At 39.9% G+C, this 27,591-nt stretch overlaps 1 protein-coding gene across 2 annotated transcripts in view; it reads right to left on the bottom strand.

Moving 5' to 3' along the window:
• Positions 1 to 27,591, bottom strand: part of LOC108781851 (growth factor receptor-bound protein 14) — a 240,160-nt gene that overhangs the window by 17,770 nt on the left and 194,799 nt on the right. For both annotated transcript variants that reach the window (XM_018549956.1, XM_018549957.1), the window contains 2 exons: positions 24,915 to 25,142; positions 19,248 to 19,355 (listed from right to left, as the gene is read on the bottom strand). In XM_018549956.1, the coding sequence (XP_018405458.1) occupies positions 19,248 to 19,355; positions 24,915 to 25,142 (336 nt within the window). The remainder of the gene's footprint in view (positions 1 to 19,247; positions 19,356 to 24,914; positions 25,143 to 27,591) is intronic.

Here is a 27,591-nt window from a genome sequence, read left to right as displayed (position 1 = left end):
TCCCCCCCCCCCTCTCTCTCTCTCTCTCTCTCTCTCTCTCTCTCTCAACTACGTTCCCCCTGTCGAGTTACGATTCATGAAGTCGCGAACGAGTAGTAAGTTCGAAAGTAAGAGAAACGTGTCGTCCGATTATTTCACTTTGAACGAAACGTTCTCATTTAACTATTCAACTATCCGTCAATGTTGCATTGAAAAATCTTTTTTTTTTTATAACTGGTCGAAAATGAATGAACCAGAAAAAAAATCTGATTATATCAATCAGAATTCTAATTATTACAAAGAACTATACATAATAGATTTAATTAAAAAATTCTGATTCGTCCATTTTCAACCAAAATCCCAATATTAATCTAACCACACTGAGAAAAAGATACTTAAAAATTTGCTTGTGAGAAATATATTAATTTCACTGAAATAAATCTTTATTTAAATATAGCAAAATATAATTTGATTTTCAGCAAATAAGCCATCTATTTTTTAAATAAATATCGAAGACAATGTAAGTAAGATTTTTGCTTCGACATTTTTCTCTCAGTACGAATATTTTCCTTAGTGTCTGCCTAACGCAGATATGAGTTATATTTAGTAAATTTCTATCGTTAAGTATCTATTTAAACTACGAGGTATAAGTTACGATAAGAATACGAAAAAAAATATAGTGGCACGATATCGCGCGACCAGGAATTTACTCCAAGTATTTAAGGTCTTTGAATGAGTCAAGCGCGTCTCTCTAAAAAATGTACTATCACGTCCTTCAATATAGCTCTCCGTGGTAGCTGTGGGGTAAAGAGGGATACGGAAATCTGAAGAACGAGATCAGAGGGGCGATCGAGCACAATGGCTTGTTGTGCCGCGTAAGCCGCACTTCGGCCTCTCTTTAGAGTCCTCAGTCTGAACGCGCAAGCAGCACCAGATGACTTCCTCTCTCGTGGGATACACGACAATGCAACGTCGCGGATGCGTCGCGTTTCTCTGAGAAGAAGCTAAAATTGCGCCGGAAGTGCGCGGAAGCACTCGCAGCTATCGATCGCGGCTTATTCACGGGAAATGGCTCGTTAAGAAGATTGGAGAGGACCAAATGAGCTTCGCGAAGGAGCGCGAAAGCTTTTTGACTTCTCCGGCAAAACTTGCGAATCGATGGGAAATACGTTGATATACCATGCCCAAGATACCATTTATTCGAGTCTGAAAAATTATACGATTAATCATGATTGTATAATGTGTCGTATAAAAACAAAAAATAACAAATTTTTTCATAAATTATTTAGTTTAGAATACTCGAATTTGTTCACTTTTTAATATAAGGAGTGTATTTCTACACTCTTTGTGTGTTACATTGTATTGTTTAATTAAAATTAATATTAAATTATACTCCATTTGAGTTATTATTTTTAATCGCTTCTGTAAGTTGCCACTGTCTATTCAATATATCGTTATTTTAACTAAAACAGTTGGAGTTAAATAATTTAACTAAAAAAAAAAATGTATTACATTTAGTTTATTATGTATTTACTAAATACACAACTCACAAAAGATTAAGTTTTCAATGCTTCTTTAATATTGAACAATATAGATAAAAGGTAGAAGATTCTACTTACTTAATACGTTTGTCCACTACTCCAGTTTAAAAGTAACGGAATGTATGTGTAATATCCGTCGAGATCCGTATGAAAGTTCGCACTCGATATGGCTTATGTACTGTGCGAGCGAAATATAAAGAGTGCAAGCGGCGAAGTGCCAGCGCGCATAAGATAAAATTAGACGTTCGGTCACGTGTGCAGTGTTCCCGGCAGAAGTGTTAAACAATTTTGCCAGAGGCAAGTTTCGGCGAATAAAAATAGACGCGATAATTCTGAGCGGAAGATGGAAGAGCTGGAGAGAGAGACAGCGAGAAAAGGAGTCACGCCAAGAGACGAACGCCGCGGGATAGTCGGCCGATTATTGACATCAATGCACCTTTTAACTTGCTCAAACGGTCTTCGTTATTTCTACATTAAATTAACTGCCGTGGGCCACACAAGTGTCGCTGGAGCTCTCGTCTTCTTACAATGTACTATCAAGGAAGCCGAAATATCCAATGGAACCCTCGTCATCATTAATGATCTTCCTAGGATCTCAAAACATTTGATCTGTTTCATAATGTTTTCTCTCAAAAGTATTTCCAAGTGCGAAATTGTTTTTTTTTTTCTAGGTAATCCATCGATCAAATTAACTCTTTTCGCGCAGAACACAAATTAAACTTTCCGAAAGTATCCTTCCTTCCGTTTTACTTATGCAAACCCTCATGTTCTGTGTACCCTATTAATCTCTTAGTTTTTAATTAAATTAAGAACTTGAAAGATAATGCTTCACACACACACACACATACAAAAGCGCTCATGCTCGTAAAATATATTCCTATCTGTTTCAGCTGAAGAAGGAAAAGTAAATTCGCTCATCCGAGAATCTTCATTAGCCATTCGGGAGGGTGGAAATATCGGCTGACTCGCAATTGCTACGCCAATGAGAAAATAGAACGAGGATTGCGATGACGAGTAGGATGATATTCAAAGACAGGTTTGTATTTCGAGAAGGCCTGTGGGGCCAAGTCCCGAGAGTGCAGCGGCCTAATGACGTTTACGCCGAGATTAATCTCCGGTCGCGCACGACTTACGCAAAGTCGTACTCGAAGTAACTCCGACTTCGCCTCGACGGCAAGTTAATCAAGATCAGAATTAGTGGTCCCGCTGCAGCCAGGCTCGCGTCATTAATGGGTTACTTGAGGTCGCGAGCATAAAAAATAGGCTAATCCCTCCTTCTCGACCGTTATACAACCACGAAAAGCGCACTCAGAGAAATATATTATATGTATAAAAATATAATTTAATTATGATAACCTTTAAAGAGACACTTTTTCATATTAAATACAGAATATTTTAACCATTATTGCGATAATATAAATGTACAGTAAAAAAACGGTTCGTATTTGGGTTGATACATTGAAGTCCTTTTCGAAATTTAGTGTTGACTTTAAACATAGCCGAGTGCTAATTTATAACACAATGTGATTATGCTATTTAAATATAGTTCATATTAAATTGATATTTATATAACATTTCTTAATGTTAGAATAAAATACAATTTTTAACGAATAAAACATAAAAATAATAAGTTTTAAAACGTAATTCCAAGATGAATAAATAAAATATGTGTTAATTCAACACATTATAAATGTTATAATAATTTTACAGAAAAAAGCGTGCTTCGACAATTTATTTACAAAAAACTATGTCAATATTACCATTTATGTGTTTATTTTTTTACATAATATTTATGTATTTTTTAACATATTAATCTTGTGTAAAATTAATACATAAATTTTTCAATGGTGTAATAAAATTTTAAAAACAAAATTTTACGTGTGAAATTATCTGTTAGATGGTATCTTTTTAGGACCTCGAGATAAAAAAATTGCAATTATTCGATGTATGTAGCGAGATCGTGTCGTTTCACCATTATTTCCAACGAGTTTACTCGTGTCAGCCGCCTGCGGCAAACGCATCGAAAAAAAAGAATCCTTTTGACGGCTGTCCTTGGCCGTGACTAGCCCGTCCTTGACGTGCACATGATTACCTTGAACAAGAGGTCCCCAACAGCTTGCGTCATCTTATTCATTCCAATGGTTGTCGGTCGGATATACGTAGAAACATCATTCAATTATGTATCCTTCTACAGCAAGCAAATCGCACGCTTTTCTAAGCGACGCATCATGATAAACGAAACTAATTTCAAAATTCGTATATTAATTTTGATTGTTAATTGAACATACACTTGTTAAAGTGTTGTATTAATCATCAACTTGCAAACATTCACAAAAAATAAAATCCTGATCATTAAACAAGAACAATCTGCATAAATCAAGGAGATTGAATCTTGATTTATGCAACTTCTGCAATTTTACATATTTAACTTTCTCTGTAAAAAAAAAAAATATCGACGATACCAGTTTGGTTCAAGCACGCAATATAACAAGTGCAAATTCTTTCTTATCTCAGATAATTCTAAATTATTCCTTATCTCGGAAATGCGTGCAACATTTTTTCCAAGCGAATTTACCTTGCATGATCGACGCTTATAGCTCTTAACAGGGCAGGAAAATCTACACTCTTACTCGCTGCATATTTAAGTAAGTTTTTGATTTCTGGTTATTCGCTCCCGGTGATTATCCTGCTGGGTTGAAAAAGCGGCGTATAGAACGCAGTACGAAGGAAAAGAAGGGGACAGAACGAAAAGGAGCCGCGAACAGGCGAAGCAAGACTCGGGGGAGGCCGCAGGGACTACCGATCGAGAGGCAGCCAGTTTACCTCGAGGGTAAGGAAACTCGTGGTCGTGTCTGAGTTATTACCGTCGTCTGTAAAGTCACTATAGACGCGCGTCTGACCAAACATCGAAGCAGCTAGAGATTACGGGTACCAGCCGCGCGCTTGTTAAACGCTTATGCCGATCGTAAAGCTTTAAGAGAATACCCGCTGCCGTCCTCGTAAACATACGGTCGGCCGTTGCACACCACCATCCCTACCGGTGATCGTCTGGGGCGCGCGAATGCACGAACTCTCAAGTGCCACCGTCGATTCCGTGTAATCATGCAAATTACGGGAATGTACTATTTCGGTCGTTTCTCCGCCTTTTCGTTCGTTCCCGCTTCGACGATGACGACCGCAACCGTGAGATTAGATCGACGAGACTTCTGTTCCCACTACGCCCCCCTTTCCCTCCTTCGCGCTCGTACGTTAGGTAACACCGGTAATTATCGTTCTCCGTGGGTACAATGGAGAGCTGATGGCGAGACGGCGCCGAAAGCGAAGAAATCTAATGTATGGCCACTTCAGGTTTTAGCAACCGTGAAATATGTATGTAACTAGTAGCACTTTCAACGTCGACTTCAAAAAGAAGTAGAGAGAAGCGTCCAGTTCCACAAGATAGATAGGTATATGTTTGGAGAGAATTATACCATCTTTTAGAAAGGACAATAAAAATGCTCGTATATCTCTTGCTGTACCATTTACGGCTGTATTTTGCCAACATTTTTGCTTAGAACCATTTCATTAGGTGTTTCATTATTCGCTGTCGCAGTTTAAAAACACGAGCATTTCTCTCTGGTTATTAACATTTGGATCTCCTTACTCGGGCATCTTTTCAATGTGTCAGTGCATAAATAGAATTACATATTTCAATGCATAAACGAACATTAAAGCGGAACGACAGCATTTAAATTGAATTTCGATTGCAGAAAGCCAACTGAACACGGTCATCACATGACTTTTCACGGTAACGAACCTTCAGGATGCTACAAATCTTCTTCGTCGCCTGGGACGTCTCTCAAGCAGTCGCGTTCCGCGACTTTAGCATTGCTAATACGGTACACGTCGGATTAACGTTCGCATTGCGGTGCAACCCTCCGCGAGAGCAAGAGAGAACTCCCAGAACGTGGGTGTCCGCAATTTTGCAACTCCGGGGAAAACCGCGGGGTTTCCTTCGCAAGTTTCCTCAAACTCTACCTTCCGCCGTTAACTCTTATCCAACCAAGCTATTTTCCAAATGTAAACGAGCAACGTTAACTTTTTATAAAAAAAGAAGTTGTGTCATATGAAAAGTAATATTATTATAGAATATACATACGCACGAGCAACTTATTTCAACAAAATTAACTTGTAGAATTAATTTGTATATTCGTGAGAGAGAGAGAGAGAGAGAGAGAGAGAGAGAGAGAAATCACATTTTACATTTACATTTATTTACATTTTACGTATAAATTCGCGCACCAATTATTTACTTATTCGCAATCGTTTACAGAGTTTAAAACATGCCAAATTGAAGTTGACGGACCTCCTATCTCTCATCGAGAGAACTTTGTTCCCGTGTTGCGCCGCGTCTTGACCCGTAAATGGATTAATGTTGATACTCATGTTTGGCATAGACAGCGAGGTGATATTCTCAGTACGCTCGGGAACGAAGAATGCCACGAAAATACGGACAGACAACCACGTAGATTATGTAATAACCGCTGACAGTCGTGCGACTCTTAAAGTCGCGGCAGCTGCGGAATTACAGCAGGCGGAAGAGAGCGACGAGCGCAGGCAAAGCGGAATGAGAAAAAGACGTGGAATTTGCTAAATGCGGAACGGAACAGCGAACCGCGTCCAAGGTGGCCAAGCGAAGGGGTTTAAACGAAGTTGGACATGCGCCAAACCTGAACTCGCATCGGCGATATTTATGACTGGCGCTAGGCGATCTATATGATTAAGGCCTTCAAAGTACCTGCCTTAAAACTTGGCGGCACGAGATAGAAAGAGAGAAAAACGCGAACTCGGCATCGTTGACGTAAAATATAGAAAGAACGATACAAGAAAGAACGACTTATGACTCCGCCCTGATTCGTGGTTGTAGTTATCATCGCATCCTTTTTCCTTTCCGCTTCTGCGGCGCAATTTTGAGAGATTTCTTTTAGAAGAATTTATTCTCTCTGAGATTATTTAGAGAACAAGCAAGCGAATTCTCAATTTTTATGAAAGAATAATTAACACTTTGAAACATTCAATAAAGTGTATAATATTTGTCAGATTTATTAAATAATTACAAAAACAATTTTATAAATACTAATATACTTTCATTAGTCTTACTATATAAAGTTAAAATAATTTACTGAAGAAAATCAGACAGAAAAGAAACTATATTGTAATTTGTGCGTGTCACTAGATTACCACGAGATCTCTGCTATCTTGAATGACCAGCTGGACTCGCGTAACCGGTTTACTGCGGGCAAAGAGGTCACAAATCAATTTATCTAGACATTTCGGCAACGGATAGGGCAAGCAGATCACCACGAACTGTGCAAAAAGAATTTATTGCCACGTTTTACAACGACTGTCTAGCCATCTGATCTTTGTCAGGAAAAAATACAACGCTAATACTGATTTTTATATGTAAAATATCGTGCCGTGAAGCTCTATTTTCTACTTGCGTGAACTCCCTGGCAATTTTCTCTCAAAAAATTGCAAAGTGTATATGAAAATCTCCGTGAAAAGATCTCATCATATCACAATCGCGTAGTCTAACTTCAGCTTACGGTAATCCGCGTTTTGCATTCTCATCATATTTTGTCAGATCGCCGTATTATGTGAAACCAGGCCACGCAGCAGTTCAATCAGTGTCATAAGAAAATGGGAAATTTTCCGAAAATCTCGAGATTTCCTCAGATCATTTACGTATTTTGTAATTTCAACAAGAGTCTGCGCGCTGGAATCGCAGAGATCGTATCTACAGGAGAAAGAAAAGGAAGAGAAAAGAAGGAAAGAAGAATCGGTCTCTCGTGGAGCTGGTCGCGTGTGCCAGGCCAGACATTATACCGCGTTACATAATGCAGCGGCGATTAGATAATAGTAATTATAGGTTGCGCAGGAAGTGCAGCGGAGTCCCCGAGGCCCATAATCAGACCCACCCACTCGCGCGCATGCTCACGTATAAATACACACACACACACACACACACATACACACATACGCGTGCGCGCGCACATGCACACATGCGTGCATAATCCACGTTCGCACGCACTATACTGTATGCCCGCACCCAATCCGCAGCATGATGACGTACGTGGAACCTCGCATGCAGCTGATGCGTGTCACGCGTGAATTTCCAACGGATCGAGTTTCCTGACTACCACCGGGAAATTCGAGGCAAGATCTGGAGTTACCGGAGAATATCGGGCAGTGCTATACAATATCAGAGAAGAAATGTACCGCGTGGTAACGGAAGGTGTACTGCAGAACTGATACCTAAGATACACCTCTATACTATAATATAGAGAAATTCTCCAGAGTTCGAAATCGAAGGATTGTGAAGGGCGAGAAAAAGAGAAAGGAAACTCACCTCATCTGTCATAGCGGAAGACACGTGGACTACCGAATGTACCGGTGAGTTTGGTGATACCTTCTTTGCCGAATGTGACAACTTTGAGGAAACAGCGTGCGACGCGTGCATCGTACGTCGCGACGTTAAATGCGTGCGGGAGATGCGTCAGTGGTGCATCAGCGGGAAAGTCTGACAGGAGCGGGCGTCGAGGCCGACAGGCGCGATTCACACTGTTATTTCATTTTATCTCCTTTTTCCCCCTTTTTTTTTATGTTTTTTTTGTTCGAACTCGCCGGACGGATGACGCGGGTGTCCGCGGCAAAGCTGGCGGAGAGAAAGAGAGAGAAAGGAAGGGCTGCTACTAGGGCCCCAACAGCGACGAAGGGGAGCGCGATGCGGCAGGGAGAAATCGTTCAATGTCAAGGTTACATGGGCGCACGCGCATAGAATCGACCATACGCAGAAGAGAGACAGGGCGGAAGCGGCCAAGAGGAAGGGAAATGGTGTAGGAGGTGGAGGAGGAGAAGGGTGCGGGTACGGGAGGACCCGCTAGCCTTGGCAGGATGCTCTCCAGTGGGGATAAGATGCATCTCCTGGTTGCATCTGGTCGACGAAAATATAATGCCAATTGCGTGCGCCGCCCCGGGTTTACTGTGTAAGCACGCGGAATTTATTTGGACGAGAACAGCAGTGAGCGAGATTACCGCTCGCAATACCGTTTTGTATTCGCGAAATACGTAAGACCGGAACGTTCCGTTACGTGATTCGTGCTACGAGAGGATTCGCGAACAAATCGCTTGAAAATGAAAGAAGACGAAAATAACTCTGTCGATCCCGTCAATGTGATATTACAAATACCGATGTTACACGCGACTCTGCCAGACAATTCAAAACGATATTACGTTTGATTTTCACATACGAGAAAAATTTTATTTACGCCAAACAACCGTTATTCAATTTTAAATTTAAAATCAATTTACCTTTGTTTTTTTTGTTTTAAGTAACGGTCTTAAAATAATTACAAATATAAGAAAAACTTATTATTATATACTAAAAACAATTTAAGTATAATTATAGTCTATATATTTTATTTTAATAAGCAAATTAAATTTGTCTTAATTTAATAATTTTGATTGAAGAGTTAAACTTCTATAGAGAGGATTCAGAATATATTTTGAATACTTTAGTGTTTGTGTGTGTAATAAACTTGTAACAGATTTGCGGATATGAACTTTTGAAACACTTAAACAAGTAATTATTATACTTGCGTATAGTATGTATTTTAATGAAATATGAGAATTCCTATGTTCAGTCAAAGCGGGTCTTAGTGCTCCAATATTTCTGTGTAAATTTATATCATGAGCAGCAAAACCAGAGTAATATCATTTATCAAAATGATAAGCAATTTAATAATATTTTGATGTAAAAAAGCATCTTTATAAGAATATTAATAATTATAAAAATATTAATAATTAGGTGTTAATGAAAATTCTAAATCTGCAATAAATTTTAGTATGTATTTTTCTGTGTACTACTATAAGATTTCACGTAATTTTCTCGATTCGAACGTTTGTCTCTCATGTATGAACGACACATATATACATCGTTTTAATATTTCTGATAAGATCTAAGAGAATAGTATAACTTCAAACTCGCCAACTTTTGCAGCATAGTTGCTTCAGGCAACCTCTTTCGGTACCGACTTTAATGCACTTCCTGTGAACGTGGGACGCGGAGGAGGAGATAGGAGAGCGAGTTTCGAGTGCAATTTAAGTTATTCTGAAGGGTAACATCGAGAGACGCGGGACGCAATTTCCACAATGCGAACGCCGTTTTCGGCAATCCCTGTCGTCGAGTATTCGTTAATTGTCCCGCGGCAAGACGAAGCACGTTCCATTTAGTCGGCGAATTGTGAGCCGATTCTCGGAAAAGCAGAAACGACCGATAGTCGCGTAAACTCGGATCGTTTACGAGAGAGATCGACCGCCGAGTATCGAAAAACGATGGAACGGAGCGAGCGCCGAGTATAACAGAAATTGAACGAATGTACAGAAGAATTCCGTGATAGCTGGGCGCTTGCACAACGATATTCTTTCCCAAAAGCTAACGCGAATTTTTCCAGCAGGTCATAGAAACGTTGAATTATTGACAGCTCTTGAGAAGTATCGTGGTATTCGCCGAGTACATTCACTTAATACCGAATGCCTCGCGCAGCGAGTGCTGCGACCATTTCCGGAAAAGGAGAAATCGGAAAGTGGCTTCTAACTTTTAGAGAGTAACAGAAAGGTGACTCTTAACTTTCAGAGAGTAAAAAGAAAAGAGACGAACGTGAATTCGAAAACGTCCCGGTGGTTTTCCCAAACCGTTAAAATTCTTAAGTTGAACAAATGTTGTTCTCAAAGCAGAATATTGAAGACATAACGCCCTTCGTCTCCCTCTCCTTTCTCTTTCGCCGAGAGTTATACAAATTTTAGGAACAAAGGAAACGACGGCGTAGTTCAGAGTTTGTCGCAACATAAACGTCAGACAAGCGAACGGAAGAAGGATATTTTTCCTTCGGACGCGTCCCTTCTCCGCCACTTCCTTCCCTTCGGCCGCCAGGGCGGCCAGGGTTTTAATTTATACCCGGTGGCACCTCTCTTTATTTCTCTCCCTCGCACACACGCCTCTCGCCTGGGCTCGCCATCTCACCGGGCCGGGAATAAAGCTGCCGGCGAAGTTTTTTAGTGCTGGTCGCGCACTTTTCGAAAAGCATCGACCGTAGCACTTGCGCAAGCTTTAAACGGCCGCGTATTACCATCGATAAAAGAGGGTCATAAAGAAGGCAGGGCGAGTCGTGCGGGAGAAAAGAAACCAGGGGGAGGGTAGAGAAAGAAGAGAATGCGCATGTGTTTCGTTTTTGGGCGACGCTTCGACCAGAGCAGGGAGATATCAGGCAAAGGATACCGACAAAAACCACACCCTAAGTGCACTGGCGAAACATCTCTGAATCTTGGCCTCTGTGGCCATATATAGAACCGCAATGGTTCTTCTCAGAAAACTAGAAAAGTATCAAAATTATTATGAACGTTACTATACTAAATTGTAACTAAAAAAATATTTCTCAGATTCTAAACAGCAATTTTCGTGGCTGTTCTATAGATTAACAAAAGTAGAATATGGTTATAATAAATTGCTACGTTATGCCGTTTTATCTTAATCTCAGATAATTTTATACGCGACATTCAGAGAACAGTGCAATCGTAGAAGCTAGGATATAAATGGCAACAATCCCAGGTTATCCTCTAGACAAAGCTCGCATATAATAGCAATCGTGGTAGTGGGTGAAGCGCACAGCTTCATCACGGCTGTCGCGGGGCGGATCATTTAACTGGGAGTGCACTCGATTACGGGGTAACCCAGTCGCCACCGTATCCGTCTCGTCTGGTGATGACGGTTATCAGTGCAGACGACGAGGGCGACGATAACAACGACGACGGAGATGGCGCAACGGAAACAACGCCAGAACGTCCGGTTTTATACCCGTCGGCGATTTAGTCTCTTCTCCCGAAGATCTATATGCAAGAATATCTCTCTTTCCCCCTTTCTCTCTCTCTCTCTCTCTCTCTCTCTCTCTCTCTCTCTCTCTCTCTCTCTCTCTCTCTCTCTTTTTCTCGACAAAGATGTAGAGTTATAGAGAAAGTTTTGTTCACTAAATCCCCTCTCTTAAAGAGATCTTTTACGTTAATCTATCCTCTTTCTCAGAATAAAAAATAATTAAATAATTAAAATGTCTCGACTTTATCATTATTGATAATATTAATTGTATTCATAAATGATTTGTGTGCTCGTCTAACTTCGATTGTCTTAATTAACGTATTGACATTAAGCAAAAAAAAAAAAGAAAAAAATATGTATCAGCAATTTTTAAATTTAATTAAGAGAAACACAAGGGTATCAGTAAGTTTTTCGCAAGATCCTGTACATTCTGATTACATGTTCCCCGACCGTGCAATCATTCCACTTCGGTGATGCAGCTCTGCAATGTGACTCCTCAAACAGTTTCATCTTTTTCACTTACGACGATGCACCCAATGACGCGAGATGAAGAGCGGCGAGAGGATAAAGGGGATGGCAGAGCGTCTCGGTGGAGTCGTAAAGTTAAATTAAAAATTTCCATGCGACGGCTTGGCGAGAAGACTCCTCGTAGAGGACGGGAGAGGACCGATAAGGAAAATGTCGCCGGAAATTCTTCCGCGCCCCTTGTTGTCCTTTCCCTGCCTTAGTCTATATATCATCTTATTTCCTGACGAGTTTGAGGGAAATGGGTCATCATGGTCGTTCATTAGTCTTAACCTCGATACTTCGAACTATATAGGTATACGTTTGTATATTAACCTCCGCAGAAAATTGGCTGCATTCAAGAGAGAAAAAGTGATTTTGCAACTGTTGCGAAGTTCTTTCATATAATTGCTCTTCCCTTTTTACTTCCTCGCTTGATTTAAATGTACAATCCAATCATATTAAAGAATCTTACAACATTCGCAAAGCTGGTTTTTTTTTCTACCGAACACGATTATTCGATCTCGAAAATAGATGTCTTAATATCCATGATCCAAAAAAATGCATACGCCAAATCAATACAAATTATATAATTCGGAAACTAATTAATTAATATATTTTCAATTATCGTTATATTATCAGGCTTCTGCTTTTATTCTGCCCTTTTTACATTGTAACCTTTATATACGTAAAAACATAGAAGTCTGACATTCGCCGACTTCTTTTAATGTCAGGTTCGTTGACACGTGAAAGCCGGACCCTCCGGCACACGCTTCGAAAAATCAGCATGCGATTGAAAATAAATTTTTAACGGAGCAACGGTTTTAAGCTTTTAACGGTACATATACACCGTAGTCGCGTACAATAAAAGGACTCCAGGGGAGGAGGGCGGGGGGGGGGGGGGGGGGGGGGGAGGGGGGGATGGGAGGGCGAGAGAGAGGAGGTGAGCACGTGAAAGTTTCATAACCGGTGTGTCGCGACTATTTTCGGCTGGCGCATATTTCGACGCGGCGCGGTGCAGGGAGAAGAGAACGACGTCTGGGAATACCCAGGAGTTTATGTCTACCTTTACGATCCAATCTTGCAGCGCGCGGATGTCCCTTCTCGGTTTCGCGCGATTCCGACGTATGCAAACTCAAGGACCCTATCTTCCCGCGTCAACGGGAAAGAGCGAAGCACGTCGAGAACGTGGAAGAACGCGGCTTCGTACGAGAGACCGGGGGACTTGGATATGTCGGGAAAGCTTCACGAAATAAAGAATAATGAAAGTACACAGGAATAGAAGCGCGGAATAGAGCGATCGCGAGACTACGAAACGATACGGTGTTCGCGCATTTCGGGGTGGCGGCTAAAATATATGAGAACGCCGGCGGAGAAGAAACGCGGGGGAGGTGTGTAGGAAGCCTCGTCGGGCTTCGTCAGTCTCGCGCATTTGGGTGATGTGCTTTTTTTCCTCTTTCTCCATTCGTCTTTCTCCGAGGTCCTCTTTCCCTCTGGCGCACGCACACATACACACACACACACACACACACACACACACACACACTGATGTTCCCCAGGCTATCCCAGCGCACAGAGAACCGCGCGCGCGCACACACTCGCTCGTGTACCATCTATATAGCTCTTCCCTCCATACCCCAAGAGGGCTCTCTCTCTCTCTCTCTCTCTCTCTCGTGGATATATAGGTAGAAAGCCGGGTTGGTCGATAGTTCGCGCGTAGCAACAGCCGGCCGGGGCTTTTTGCCCGACTTTTAAACTCCCGACTGTAACCGAGGTACTCATACACCCCCGACCTTCCCACCCCCGAGTGAGCGAGTATCCCTCCCTATTCAAGCTTGATACCCGACCTGGCAGTGGATGAAAATGATGGCAGAGAAAAAAAAGGAACTATCACATGACTGATGATCTTGGAAAGACGAGAATTCGGTAAGAATGTCGATTGAAGACGTTACGGTCGGCTGGAGTCAATTGTAATAGTTTCTGCAACATCATGAGATCCTAATATTTCAAAGAAAGCATTTTTTGTGCGCGTTTGTGTGCGCGCGCGTGTGTGTGTGTGTGTTACGCAGTAATTTAATTAATAATTATTATAGCACAGTAGGATCCGTGAATTTAATTTTAACGACATATATTCTTTAGGACGATCTTAGAAATCGACGATAATTACGTCGAATGGGAGGTAGTTATTTGTTGAAACTGTTGAGTTTCAGCATTAAACAGCTCGGTAATTAAGTGTATTGAAATTCTGAGAAATGAATTCAAATAAATGATTCGCGCTAGGATCGACCGTGAGTCTTCATAGTTGAGTAATAATGCTGAACCTGCCCGCAGCAGAGAAACGGAAAGAATGTTGTTGAGTGTTACCGACACTTCCGTATCCAAGTTGGCCGTCACACCATTAAAGGAAATATGATGTCTGGCTAAAAGCAGAGCGATTACGCTTTCACGTCGACTACGAGCAGCTTGTTAAACGCGATCAAAGTGGATATTCGTTGAAATGACGTAATGATTGCGAATAAGAGCGACGCATAATGGTCGACATATTGTCGAATAGTTCCAATTTGAACGACGTAATTAAAATTAAAATCGAGAATAAAATAAAATGTTCAACGATGTATATATTTTCGAAATTATTATATATTAAAATTTATTTAGCGTATACCAATTTATATTCACAGCTTTGAAAATGTATTTGAAAAACAATTTAATAATACATTATTATTATTATATTGTACATAATAAATTTAAATATAGAAATTTATATCGCGTGCGCGCGGAAATTCATTTCTTTTTTCGTTCATATTCTCGCCTAAGTTCTTGCAAATATATTTCGTTTAAAATGCAACGAAAAGAAATTTTACTATTTTCCTTCTCTTTTTCACAGATATCTTTTCAAATTCAGCAGATTAGATTCGACTAATTTTCACGTGAAACTTTACTTCGGTACTTCGTCCCACCCATTTAAATGTTCAATCTCGTACGCTATGTAACAGAAGAGAACACGGAAGAGAGAAAATGCGGAGCTCGCCCTGTCGGTTTGTTATCGTCGCGACGTGAAGTACACTTCTATCTCTCTAGGAATAAAGATAAAAGCGAGACACACGAACGAACGATATCCGTGATCGAAGCTTTCAACCGAAACGAAGTGCAAGACAGGTTTGCGCTTTCGTCCCTCAGACCCCCTCACAAGGATGTACAATGCATGAGACTTCGGAGAGGATCGTTGAAGTTCCATCTTTCCACGCGCTTGTCGTCGTCTACCTTCCTCGATGGTTATTGTACGTTCCTTCTCTTTTCCGCTTTTTACTACCAGCGTAGGCGATCAAAAGAATCGAAATTACATAATCATAAAAAAATGTTGAAATATCGTTAACTAGATTAATTAATATCTTGAAATATCAATAGGTTGAAATTAATTTCTTGCTTATTATTATTTTAGTACAGACAAATTATATAAATCCACATATCATTATAAAAGATGTAATTTCCTGTCATTACCTTGAGATTATCGTTAAACCATGCCAGATCGCCTTTATCAATTACGGCGCTTTTGTAAAACAACGCTCAACTATCTTTTCTCTCGCACTTTTTCGCATTAAGCGCGTAATACCGGTTATTTTCTATACTGGACTTTAATTGTCATCCTCCGTGCTCCTTCGGTGGATAATTCATAACTGGCACGAACAGTAATTTATTGCCGGAAACTCGTTAAGATCGCTACTTCAGAACCAGTTCTTCAAAGCGGTTCGATAATGCATCTCACACACCCGCTCGAACTAATCGATCTCTCCTTCCTTGTAGAGATTTCGCGGATACTTCATTATTGTAACAATTATACGAGTGTACAAAAAATACATACGACATCCTACAATTATCACGAGAGAGATTAAAACTACTATGATAAATCGTTGAGATTGTGGATACAAAAAAAAAATGTAAAGTCATCGATGCTATATAAAAAAATCTTGTGCAATTTTATTAAAAAAAAAAAAACAAAGAATCCAAATAATAATATAAAACATTTCGGTTTATTTGTCGGATAAAATGTTCACGACACAGCATATCAACCGGAGAATTTTATCTTTAAAATTAAATTTTATTTTGGAAAGTTCACACATTGGCCTGACCTTAACATCAATTTCTTTTTCTATGTATTGTAATTTAATCAAGCATATTTTAATTAATGATAAAATTTATCTTGTATCATTTTTATTAGTAACAGTTTCGAAACGTGTAATGATGCAATTTTTGCGGTTCATTGATAAGGCGATCGACAACTTGTAAAATTCTTCCTCCAGTAATGGCGATCGTATTGAGAAGAACAAGAATTACATCTTCATCTTTCTAACAATGAAAAAGCAGGACGGAAGAAGAAATAAGTCAGTCGAGGCGAGAGAGTGGACGGGGGTAGATTGGTACGTGTCTAGCTTTGAGAGTACACACTGACGACGAGGGGTTGTCGTCCCTCTGACTGGCTGGCTGGCACGGAAACGACCTTGGAATCAGCTGTGCGATACGAGGATGAAATTTCCTACTGAGACGCGTCGACGTCTTAGCGCGTAGGAGGACCCGAAGAATAACATGAAGAAAGAGAGGGTGATAGAAAGAGAGAAGTGAAGGGAGAGAAAGAGAAGCTTATATCTCAACGAGGTCGGGGATGGCACGACAATGAGGTCACTGAGATCCAATGGGGATGGATTCTTCTTGGCATTCCTTGCGTAAGTTACGATGGCACTTCTAGGAGAAAATTTGCTTTTTGAATCGTAAAAAGAGTGCGCGAGTGTTCTTTTTAGCACCTCGTCGAAAAAGAATATATTAACATATGACAAATCTCTCCTGCAAGGTTTTCATTTCAATTTTATTTGTCACTTCAGTGTGACATAAACAAGCAGATATTTAATAATTAACGGTAATATCGCACGAACGTGTGCTGTTAAGCTATTAATTTCACTAAACGAGATCCACGAAAATTATTAATAAAGAGAATCCTAAAGAATAACCGATAAAGTTCCTCTTTTAAATTTTAATGTAATCGATTCTCTTACACATTTATCTCATTATTGTTACGCTTTATTGGTATATTGGTGATATTTTTAACAGATACGTAAAGCGCAGTTGATACATTATTTATTCGTTTAAATTCAATTATGCAGGTATCTAAAAAAGAGCATATAATAACAATAATATATTTTAAAATTCTTTATCAAAAACAATCTCTTTTCATAGCAGCTGAAATGAATAACACACTCGTTTATTAATTCTACTAATTAAGCAGAAATGTTTTTTCGTTTTTGACATTTCCATTCAGATTATTTTTCACGTGTAAATTGTTCACAAAAATGTAAATCTAATTGTCATAACTAACGAATCAAATAAAATAATTAATTATGCGAACTGTCGAAATATAATATCTTTCTGGGGAAAATTAATTTTATCACCGATGGCTTTTGTTTTGTCTTCAGCTAACCAATTGCAAGCAATCGCAACGAATTGCGTCCGAAAAACGAGCTGATTGTGGATTGGTGAATTTATTATCGTAGTGTAGCACTGGCCACGATAAAATCCACGATATATGATACTACCTAGTCGCAATGTAATTCGTTGCCGTAGCTTAACCATTGTATAAACAGGGCGTATATTGCATACATCGAGGAAAAGAGAGAGGAGAGAGAGAGAGAGAAATAGAAAGAGCAGTCGAAAGAGAACTATTGCACCTGTGCACTCGAGGTAACGAATGCACGACCACATAACGAATAGATCTCGACTGGGCGCTGCCCCAGCGATTTTCGCATATTTTGCACGGAATTTCGCATTAAAGATCAATAGTTAACGAGTTATTTGCTATAATTATTCAACTACTAACTGTATCGGCATTCAGTGCGCCGCATCGTTACATTGGCCGATGCATGTTCTCATATTCCCGTTTATTCATTCGTTTGCAATGAATTTCTTTATATTACAGTGTATCAATTAGAGAGAGAGCTGATAAACACTTGCAACCCGTGGGGAACAATAATATAGTTTTCTCGACGGGAACGTTATTTACCACAGTACGCGCAAAAATTAATAAACAAATTTCTTCATTTCAATTACATACTGCATAAAATTTCAATGAACAAATCACAAAGCACAACACGCGTTACGTGATACATTTTGCATTGTTGAATTTAAGTAGATAATGTACCATGATAGCGCGTTTCGTGCATTAAAAAGATTCTAAATTTTAAATATTTGTTCGATATTAATTAAACGCATTAACTTACTTTGTCAACAAATATTTATTCCATGAAAAAATAATATTTAAATTAATGGTTTTTGTATAAAATAAATATATGTTAGCAAATATTTAATTTAGTATTATTTAAACAAACAAATATTTATTAAAATTTAGTACATTTCTTTTCACCGTGTACGCGTCAAAAATATCAATTAAAAAATAAAAAGGTAAACAAAGGGATGAAGATATTATAATCGGAGACAGGCGTTGAAAAGCGCGAGATCGCGCGAGCTAATCGAGATTCCGTAGACGGTATGAAAGTTCGACGAGAGACGGCGGCTCGTGCAGGAAAAGGGATAACTGAAGGCAATGATCGAACGTGGCGTGACCCGGCAAATTACTGTCACTCGAGGTAATTTCAGCGTAATCGCCTCTTCCATTCCATTTACCGCGTCTAAAGCGAAATTTACCTTTCGAGCGTATCCGAGGCGAGAGAGCGGCCGTCGAAAATACATCGCGCGCGCGCAATGACGAAATAATTTGCCAGGAGACACCTCGTAATTCTAATCATCTACCTACACATGTAGCAACAATCTGTACACGTTGACTCTCTTCCTAGCTTTTCTTTCTCTTGAGTTAAATATATTTAGTCTGCAATTTTACTGCAGCGCAATCAAATTCGCGGTTATTTTACGAAATAAAACAAAAAGTAAACAATTAATTTGCAGCTTCAAATGGAAATATATAAAGAAGTATAATTAAAATATATGATCCAAATTCGTTAATATATCAATTTATAGCCACTTTAAAGTAAAATTAATTTGATTCCATCACACTAGCTGCATGTATTGGCAAAATTAATAGCAACCGTCAATAATTCAGGTAAAAGTTCTTATTACATCAAAATACAATATTTATACGAATAAAAATCTGAGCCCGTCACAATCAACAAGATAAAAATAAACAGAACAATAGATAAATCATAAAGCTAAGCTAGTTATTATAAATTATTTATCGATTATTCTCAGTTTTCTTTTCGTCGTTCGGAACTTGTTCTTAGGTTTGTGCGTTCACTCGAAAAAATATATATAGCACTTACGTTGGATACATTGTAGCTGCTGTATTGCTCTTTGGGGCTGCCTCCACCGTTCTGCTCGCACTGCTTGTTCTTGAAGGCTCGGTAATTCTCTCGTAGCTGTTTGCCGTACTGGAACACAAAGCGGAGCGGACATCGTTAATGCGCGAACGTTGCAGTTCGCAAGATGCGCGCTACGAGTAAACACGTCGCGCGCCTAACCGATTCTACGCTCCGGGCACCATCGCAACATCCGAGGCCGATAAAGCCGGGTGTAAAAAAATTGCACCTGCGATTTGCATAATTTTACACGCGTCACTTTGTCGCATAGCGCCGGTCGACCAGCCGGTCGACTAACGCGTGCTGCCCAGCTGTGCGAGGCGAACCATCGATCGATATATACCTAGACGCCCGTCGAGATATCGCGCTCGTCTAGATAAATTCAACGTTGCTACGCGAACAGAATACGAAAGTACCATCTAATACTTTTCTCGATTTCTCCGACAATTAAATTCCTTTTCCTCCCGTCTTTTTGGGACGCGTGAAACTGTAAACGTAATTATCATATATTTTGAGAAGAATTGGAGGTGGGAAGACAAAGACAAAAATAACAAATCGACGTAAAAGAAAATCAATTTTTTTGACAATTAAAAATCAATTTTTTCACAAGATTTCACGTTAAAATTATTACATATAGACAAATTTATTTTGCACACCATTGCGGTTCTTATAAATATAATGTAATTCGTAATAGTGTCTCGAATAATGTTGAAATAAATGTCACGCTTCGAATCTATTTTTCAAGCAACAAGATTAGTGATACTCAATTTTCGACTTGAACTGTAATCCTATTTCTTGCAAGCAGCTTGCGAATGCAGGAGGAATATTCGATCGAAACAACCGATTCTTTTCGTCGGGAAATATCTACGCTTCGCAGGCAACGATAAGGTTCCGTGATTGAGTCAAAGGTAATCCGTGTGAGCTCCTCTAAGCTCCTTATATCGCCCACGTGCTAGGGAACAGTCATTTAAGGCAAAGCTGACACATGAATGAAGTTTACTTCCTTGCTCTGAGAGATTTTATAAATTATTCATTTAAGAAAAATTATTATTAATTCTAAATGTAAATATATGTATTACAACGCGGACAAAATATAAAATATCATTTCTCAATTGATTCAAAACTAGTATTTTGTTTAGTTTAACTTTAATATTAATAAACTTTATATATAATTTTAAAATTTTAAGTCCTAAATGAAAAAGTCCATTAAAATAAAAAATCTAATTCTGAAAAAGTAAAGAATTTCTACAAAAAGAAATGAAGAAAAAAACGTATAGGTACTTCGGCATACATACTTCGTGCACGAGCGAGTATATGTCAACCGCGCGGCGAGACGAACGTGGACAGGAAAAACGAGACGAGACAAGACAGAAGGAACAGACGGTGCCACGTGAAATAATGACGGTGAACGTGTGCATAACCGTAGGACCCAGCAGTGGTATAACCATCGTATCGACCCACAAGACAGTCGGGCGCATCCATGCTCGACTGACTGCTCACGCATATACGCGCGCCCACCCATACACGCAAGCGTAAATTGCTCGTGACGTGCACGGCACCCACACGCACACACGCACAGGAGTACTAATATACCAATGCGGGCTGTAGCTTGCACCGTGGTACGAAAATTATCCTGGCGAGCTTTGTGACTGGCGAGAACTCGCTTAGCAACAGCAAAAATATAAACTCGTACTTTCAAACTTTTACATTAACGCATAAGTTAAATAAAAGTTCTTGCAAAAGTTCCCGAGCTGTGCATCTCTTGTGTATTTCATAAATAATTTTGTTAATTTTTACTTAATTTCATTTAAAAAATATCCTCTAGCTGCAGCAAACATGCAATTTTAACTTTGCCGTTAGCAATAAAAGTCTTCGAGAAAAGATGAAAAAAGAATTTTTTCATTGTTTCAAATTATATAAAAATTTGAAAAAATTCTAGTAAAAATTTCTCAAAGTTTTAACGAGTTGTTATCATTATAGAAATCGAACTATATTTTATGTATTTTTTACAGCTCTAGATTTAACTACTAGAATTCCTAATCAAAATATCGACAGTCTTTAAAGATGTAATATCACCGGGGAGAGGCGTTAGAGAGGAAAATATTTAAGTCAATACTTTCGTTTGATGATAATATTTTAATAAAGTAGGTTCTACACATTTCACACGTATGCCAGTAAAAATATCCTGCTAATTAAAAACACATCGAAACATCGTTCGTATCATCGATTGTCTCGTCGCGCACTTCTTGCTCGACGCTGAAAGTGAGAAAATTTCGTCGCTTTCGCATTTCGGAAGTCAGGAGCGTGATCGAGGTGGATGCGAAGATGAAGGGTGGCGGCGACTAATTGAAGGCGGCCCTGGAGTATTGCCGGCGCGCGCGCGTTTGGAGAGATAATTATGTAATTCAATTATTCGCAAACGCAGACGGGAAACGCGCCGACGAGGAAAGCGGCAAGGCATGAATGTATGCTAACGTTAATCAGCGACAGAGTAACGGAAAGCGATAACGAAGCACACGGGCTCTAAGTAAACGAAAGATAATGCAGCGTCGAATCCCTCCATATCGCAAAATCACGTTCTCGATGATATGGTGTTATCGATTAAAAGCTGTTGAAAAGTTGCTCCACTAGTTGGCCGCGACAAGTTTCCCTTGTAATTTAATGACTGTGCAAGTTAGCGCGATTCATTCTCGGAATCATTCTTGCTGTATAATTAATTATAATTCTCGAATCGCAAGAAACTCCATATGGATAGAGATACGTGTAATCGAGTAGAAAGCGACCCGGTATTATATGTGGCTTAACTTATCCGCGGCTCTTATAAGCTACGACCTGATCTATTCACTTTCTCATTAACGTTATCGTTTCACGAGACGGGTAACAACCGGGACTTAATGTCAAATAACGATATTTTATTTAAGATTGGCAGCAGCAATCATAAATATCATAAATCATATTTCTTGCGATCTTTATACTTATCATCTCGCAAAAAACCTGAATTAATCCAACGGTTACGTGCAAGGGCCATTCTGATCCATTATTTTGATATCCGTATTAATACAATAAATCTATATCAATATCTGTCAATATCTTTTCTATTTTAATTAATTTCGCCACGTTGGACTTAATTATACATAACGTTAAATTCTATAAACGTGTTCAAACTTTCATACAAATAAAAATACTGAAGTTACTGTGACATCTTTTATCTTGGAGACTCTCTATCCCTCGCAAATTAACAAAGACTAATCCGGACCCTATACTTATTGTTAGACTTCGCAGATTTCTAGTGAAGTGAATCAAAGTCCGCGAAGATTGAAATACGACGAGGGAACGGGACGAAGGAGAAGAATGACGTAGAAACAAAGGGAGCACAAAAGGGTATACGGGAGTGTCAATGTCTTCTCGATCAAAGCGAGTCCTGCAGATTTCTCCGAGCCTACCCGTTCATTTGCTCTCTTTTTTCTTCCTCTCTCTCTCTCTCTCTCTTTCTCTCTCTCTCTCTCCCTTACCCTTCCGCCTTTCCAACTCTTCTCGTTCGCCGCATCTCATCAGACTCCTAGCTTTTTCTCGGATGAAAGAGTTACAAAGGCCTCACTGAGACACGCGTAAGTACTACCTTAGTGCCGTTACGGACCAAGACGACGTCTCGTCCTTTTCCCTTCGGATAGAAGGTGGAGCCGAGAAACAGAGAGCGGGCGAGAGAGAGGGAAAGAGAGAGAGAGAGAGAAATGACGGTGAACGACGGAGCTAAACGAGAGACGCCGAGAGCCGGAGAAAAGAGAAGAGCACATAGTAAATCCAGAGCGGCTAGGTAGGTAGATAGGCTGACAAGAGACGCAGACAGGCATGGACGACCAACGAGGCCGATAAACACTAGGCAAGTCTGGCCTGCCTGCCCGCTAGCGGCCACGGTAGTACAGACGTATAGCTCGAGGGACTCTCGAGGATGCACCGACACAGGTTGGGTTACGATTCTCTGGCGCAAGGGTCGCCAAATTACATCCCGTGGCAGATGAGTTTGCTATCCGACCCAGCACGAGCGTTATTCGGAATGAACATAAGTCATGATGATAATGGACAGGGAAAGAAACACTTACGAGAGACACGGCAATTGTGTAAATTAAACAAAATCGTCGAGACCAAGAGCGAGAATTATATTAATTAAATCTGCAGATGAAATTCAATGAAAATTATTAGGAAATTTTGACGTAAAACGTAAAATATATAAAACATTATTTAGAATTTGATTTCTCCCCGTAAATAATAATCGCTTATTATTAACTTCCAGTTTAATCTCATATTCATAGCTGAAGTCGAAAGAAAGGACGTTTGTACATTAATAAATATTACTTTTTTAATTCTTTAATTTGCTTCGCAAGCATGATTATCATTCTACGAACGATAGAGCGATGATAATATGCCGTGCCCGAGCTTTACTTCCTGGAGACCAGCCGGACTGGAGAGGCGGTCTGAGCAGCCACTTCAGCTTGAGGAAGAATAGGCCCGTAAAGAGTAGCGTAATAAGGAGTAGGCGGCCGTATTCTCTAAAGTCTCTCTCTATCTCTGTCTTTTCCTTCGGCGGAACTGCCAATCGCGCGTTGCTAGCGTACACCGTTACCATCCACGAGTTATTCTTCTCTGCGAGCACTTCAACTAGAGAGAGAGAGAGAGAGAGAGAGAGAGAGAGAGAGAGAGAGAGAGAGAGAGAGAGAAACAAGAAAAGACAAAGGCTGTCTACGCTCGAATATAAACCGATATTATTATCAACGATGATAAGGGAAAAAAGTCTCGGTGTCTCAATTTTTGTCAAGAAAAAAAAAAGAAAAAAAAAGGAAAGCAAGAAAAATGTACCGTGCCACGACTACTGTAAAAAAAAGAAAAGAAATTTAGCCATACGAAACGTGCTAAAGCTGCGTGATATAGTGTATACGTATGTCGACAAAAGTGAAGTGTTCTTCTTCCTCCGTTAAACACGAACCGCGCGCGAGTCACGCAACTTCTTTGAACTTCACGAAGAAGTTTCGACATTCGACGTCGACGCGAACGCGGGCGCGCGGTAGAAATGGGGAGGAACGGAAAGAAAATAAGGCTCATTATACCCGGCTCCATCACGGACCTAATGATACCCACGGCCCGTCCGTAGAGGGATGATCACGTTGTGAAGGAAGAGCCGAGAGTCGAATAAGAAGACGCGGAATCGGCTGGGAAACGAAATATTGCAGCGATACTTTGTAAGCGTTATTATCCTCACCGCAAATTTAAGTACCTATTTCTCCGGTTGATATTAGCTTTCCACTTACAAATTGTACCGGTTATTTACTAAAGCCTGGCATGGTCATTTATATTACTCTCCGTATATATTATTAATTCTTAATTATACACCTTCTACGCGAAACTGCCAACATTTGTTATAATTCTAATCAACATTGCCAAGAGTACACTTGACGTAATAAACTAACATTTCCGTTTAGACGAGCAACAGTTTCGATCAATTGGCTCGTACAGTTTGGGGTTAATGGGCTTCCATCTCCCAAACTACTCACGAGACACTCGAATCGCCGTACTAACGCTGTATTTCCTTCGAATAGAAAACGACAATGGAGCAAGGAAAAGAAATCACGTTCTTACCTTAGCGAGTCTCATGGCTGTGAGCCAGCAGGTGCGCGATTTTTCGTTCTCGAAAATAATGACCTTGATCCCAGGCTCCCCAGCCTCCGTATCTTCGGCTTCGGCGTTGCTGTTCGGCCTCAGGCAGGCGCCCCACTCGAAGGGTGCGCCGAAAACCCGCTTGGCGTTCGGTATCCTGTAGATGTTGTAATCCGACAAGTGCGCGAGTGTGATTAGTTGTTCGTTGTCCTGTAACAAAAATAATGATACACTTGTAAAAAATTTTGCTCCAAGATATTCAACCTAAAATTGAAAACAAAAAATAACTGAAGCACTCAAAATAGGAAAGCTTAAGTTATTACAAGAATTTTCTTCCCGTACTGCAAAATTTACGGTGTAAACGCAAGTTTTGTAACTATCGGTAATATTTAATTTTCCTTAATAATACGTGTTTTTGGTCCACGATTAATGAAGATGTAACATGATGATTGTTCCCTGTTTCAGTTATCGTATACTGAATGGATAATAAGAACGAATACTAATTGCAAACTACGTTCTAACAATTATAAAATCATTGGTGTAATAATAAATTAATCTCAGTATAATCACAATGAGTATAATGTCTTCATGATGAACCAAGCGATCTTCCCGTGGGAGCAACGCGAACAAAGTAGTATAAGCGTATCTACGAGTTGCCCGCAAGCAAAAACCGTCGCGAGATACCTTTCCCAGTAGACTCTCTCGTTCCATCGAGACTTCCTAGGAGTCTTCATCGGATTCAGCAGAAAACTTTCTTTCGCGACGTCGCCGAGAATCGCGGGGGCAATTTATTATAACGGCGGGACGATTTTTACGGCGGTATGCCGGCACATCGCGCGCAGGAAGCACCGCAGTGACGACAGCTCTTATCGCGAAGTCACCATTATTTGCCTGCAGCGGAGACCGGGAAAGTCGCGTTTGTCGAGTGATTTCCGGTAGTAAATATTCATGGATGTGGGTGCGTTCGACATTCTTTAAACGGAATGCGTCAAGGTTGCATCTGATCGCACATCCGGAAAGTGCACTTTCCGTCTCCTCACAACGTTTTGCAAATAAAAAATTAATACTCTCTTATCTCTCAATTTCTTAAAATATATCTCGACTATTAAATAAAATTATTAACAGAAATAGAAATAGAAATAGAAATTTCATTAAATCATGAATATAATTATTGTATAAGAATTTCAAACCTGAATGAATAATGCGACAAAAAGTTTTGACACTCCAGCAATCAACTTGAGCATTTTACATAATTATTTTGATTGTCCAAGAAAAATATTTACAATAATAAGAAAAATAAATAAAAAAAACTCTTATAAAATATAAGAGGATCTCTTAAAAATATTTTCAGATCTACATTTAGCTGAATCTTTAGATACTTCAAATAAAATTGTCTTTTCCGTGTATTTTATACCTAAAACTGTACAATCCTCCTTTAGCATTTTTGTATTTTTATATTTATGTTCTTTTTTATACAATATTATACTTCCTTGCTTCCAATAATGCAACACGCACTACTTCGAGCTGCATCGCAGACCTCAGTAATTAAATAAAATTACCAACGTCAACAGAGAAACAGCGGATTAGCGTGGATAACGAGTTGTGTGCGCGACGCCCCGGTGTCTAACAATTTCACGCGCAGTCGGTGTCATAGCGCTTTTATATTTAACTCGGCGTGTACTATCGCAGGAGGTACCATCCACGTTGTTCTACTCTCTGACCTTTATCCGCTTATCGGCACCTGTATGATAAGCGGCCAACCGTGAACCGGTCGATTTTCAAAAATCACCTTGTATAAACGCCGCTACGTTTCCTGTCATGTTGTGAACCTTCTATCAATAGCAAGTGTTACGCATGTACACGTATTTCCGCGAATTACCTGAATATTTTTCCAATACTTTATAGTCTCACACTTTAAACGAAGAGTGAAAACAATTATCTCTCTGATCGTTGCGTAAATATGTGCGATCGCATCTATTAAATAAATATCATATGAAAAATATCTCGCCTTATTTATATGGTACGATTGTTATTATCTCATCTCTTAAAAAAATCATTATGCAGGTACATCTCTCGAGAAAGGCATTCCTCTTGTCTGTTCGTGCCGCGTTGAGAGGAAGGGTGCGGTTGGTCAGGGACTCGCAGGTCTCGAGAAAATCCTGTTGGCCGTGGTCGCCGCCGCGCGCTTGGTGCCACGATGCTGCCGCTGCTGTTGCTGCGCAAGCATTCGTCACGCGTGCACAAACAGACGGATAAGACATGGGGGAGAGGAGGAGGAGCAGCGTGTGCTAGAGACGCAGAGCGAGATAGCGGCGGGACCGTTGCAATACGGCTCAGCAAATATTTGACGATTAGCTCGGTTGCACTCTGTACCGCGGGAGAGCGGCGGGGCTGCGTTAACGGTTACGTAACTATTATCCGCAGCTAACCATGGAATTATGGACGAAAGCGAATGGGAGAAGGATGAAAAGGCAGAAAGATAGTATAGTTAAACAGTGCCCGGCTACAGAATAGTGCACACAGTGGTGCACAGTACTTAACTGAAAATAAACAAACGTGTGCGTAACACATCAAGCGTAAAGAATATGTGGAAATATAAAATAGATAGGGGAAGTAGAGAGAGAGAGAGAGAGAGAGAGAGAGAGAGAGAGAGAGAGAG

The sequence above is a fragment of the Cyphomyrmex costatus genome, unplaced genomic scaffold (assembly GCF_001594065.2).
Source record: "Cyphomyrmex costatus isolate MS0001 unplaced genomic scaffold, Ccosl1.0 scaffold91, whole genome shotgun sequence".
In the NCBI taxonomy this organism is placed as follows: Eukaryota; Metazoa; Arthropoda; class Insecta; order Hymenoptera; family Formicidae; genus Cyphomyrmex; species Cyphomyrmex costatus.
Note: the sequence above shows the minus strand (reverse complement) of the source record. Positions and strands in the feature narration are given on the sequence as shown.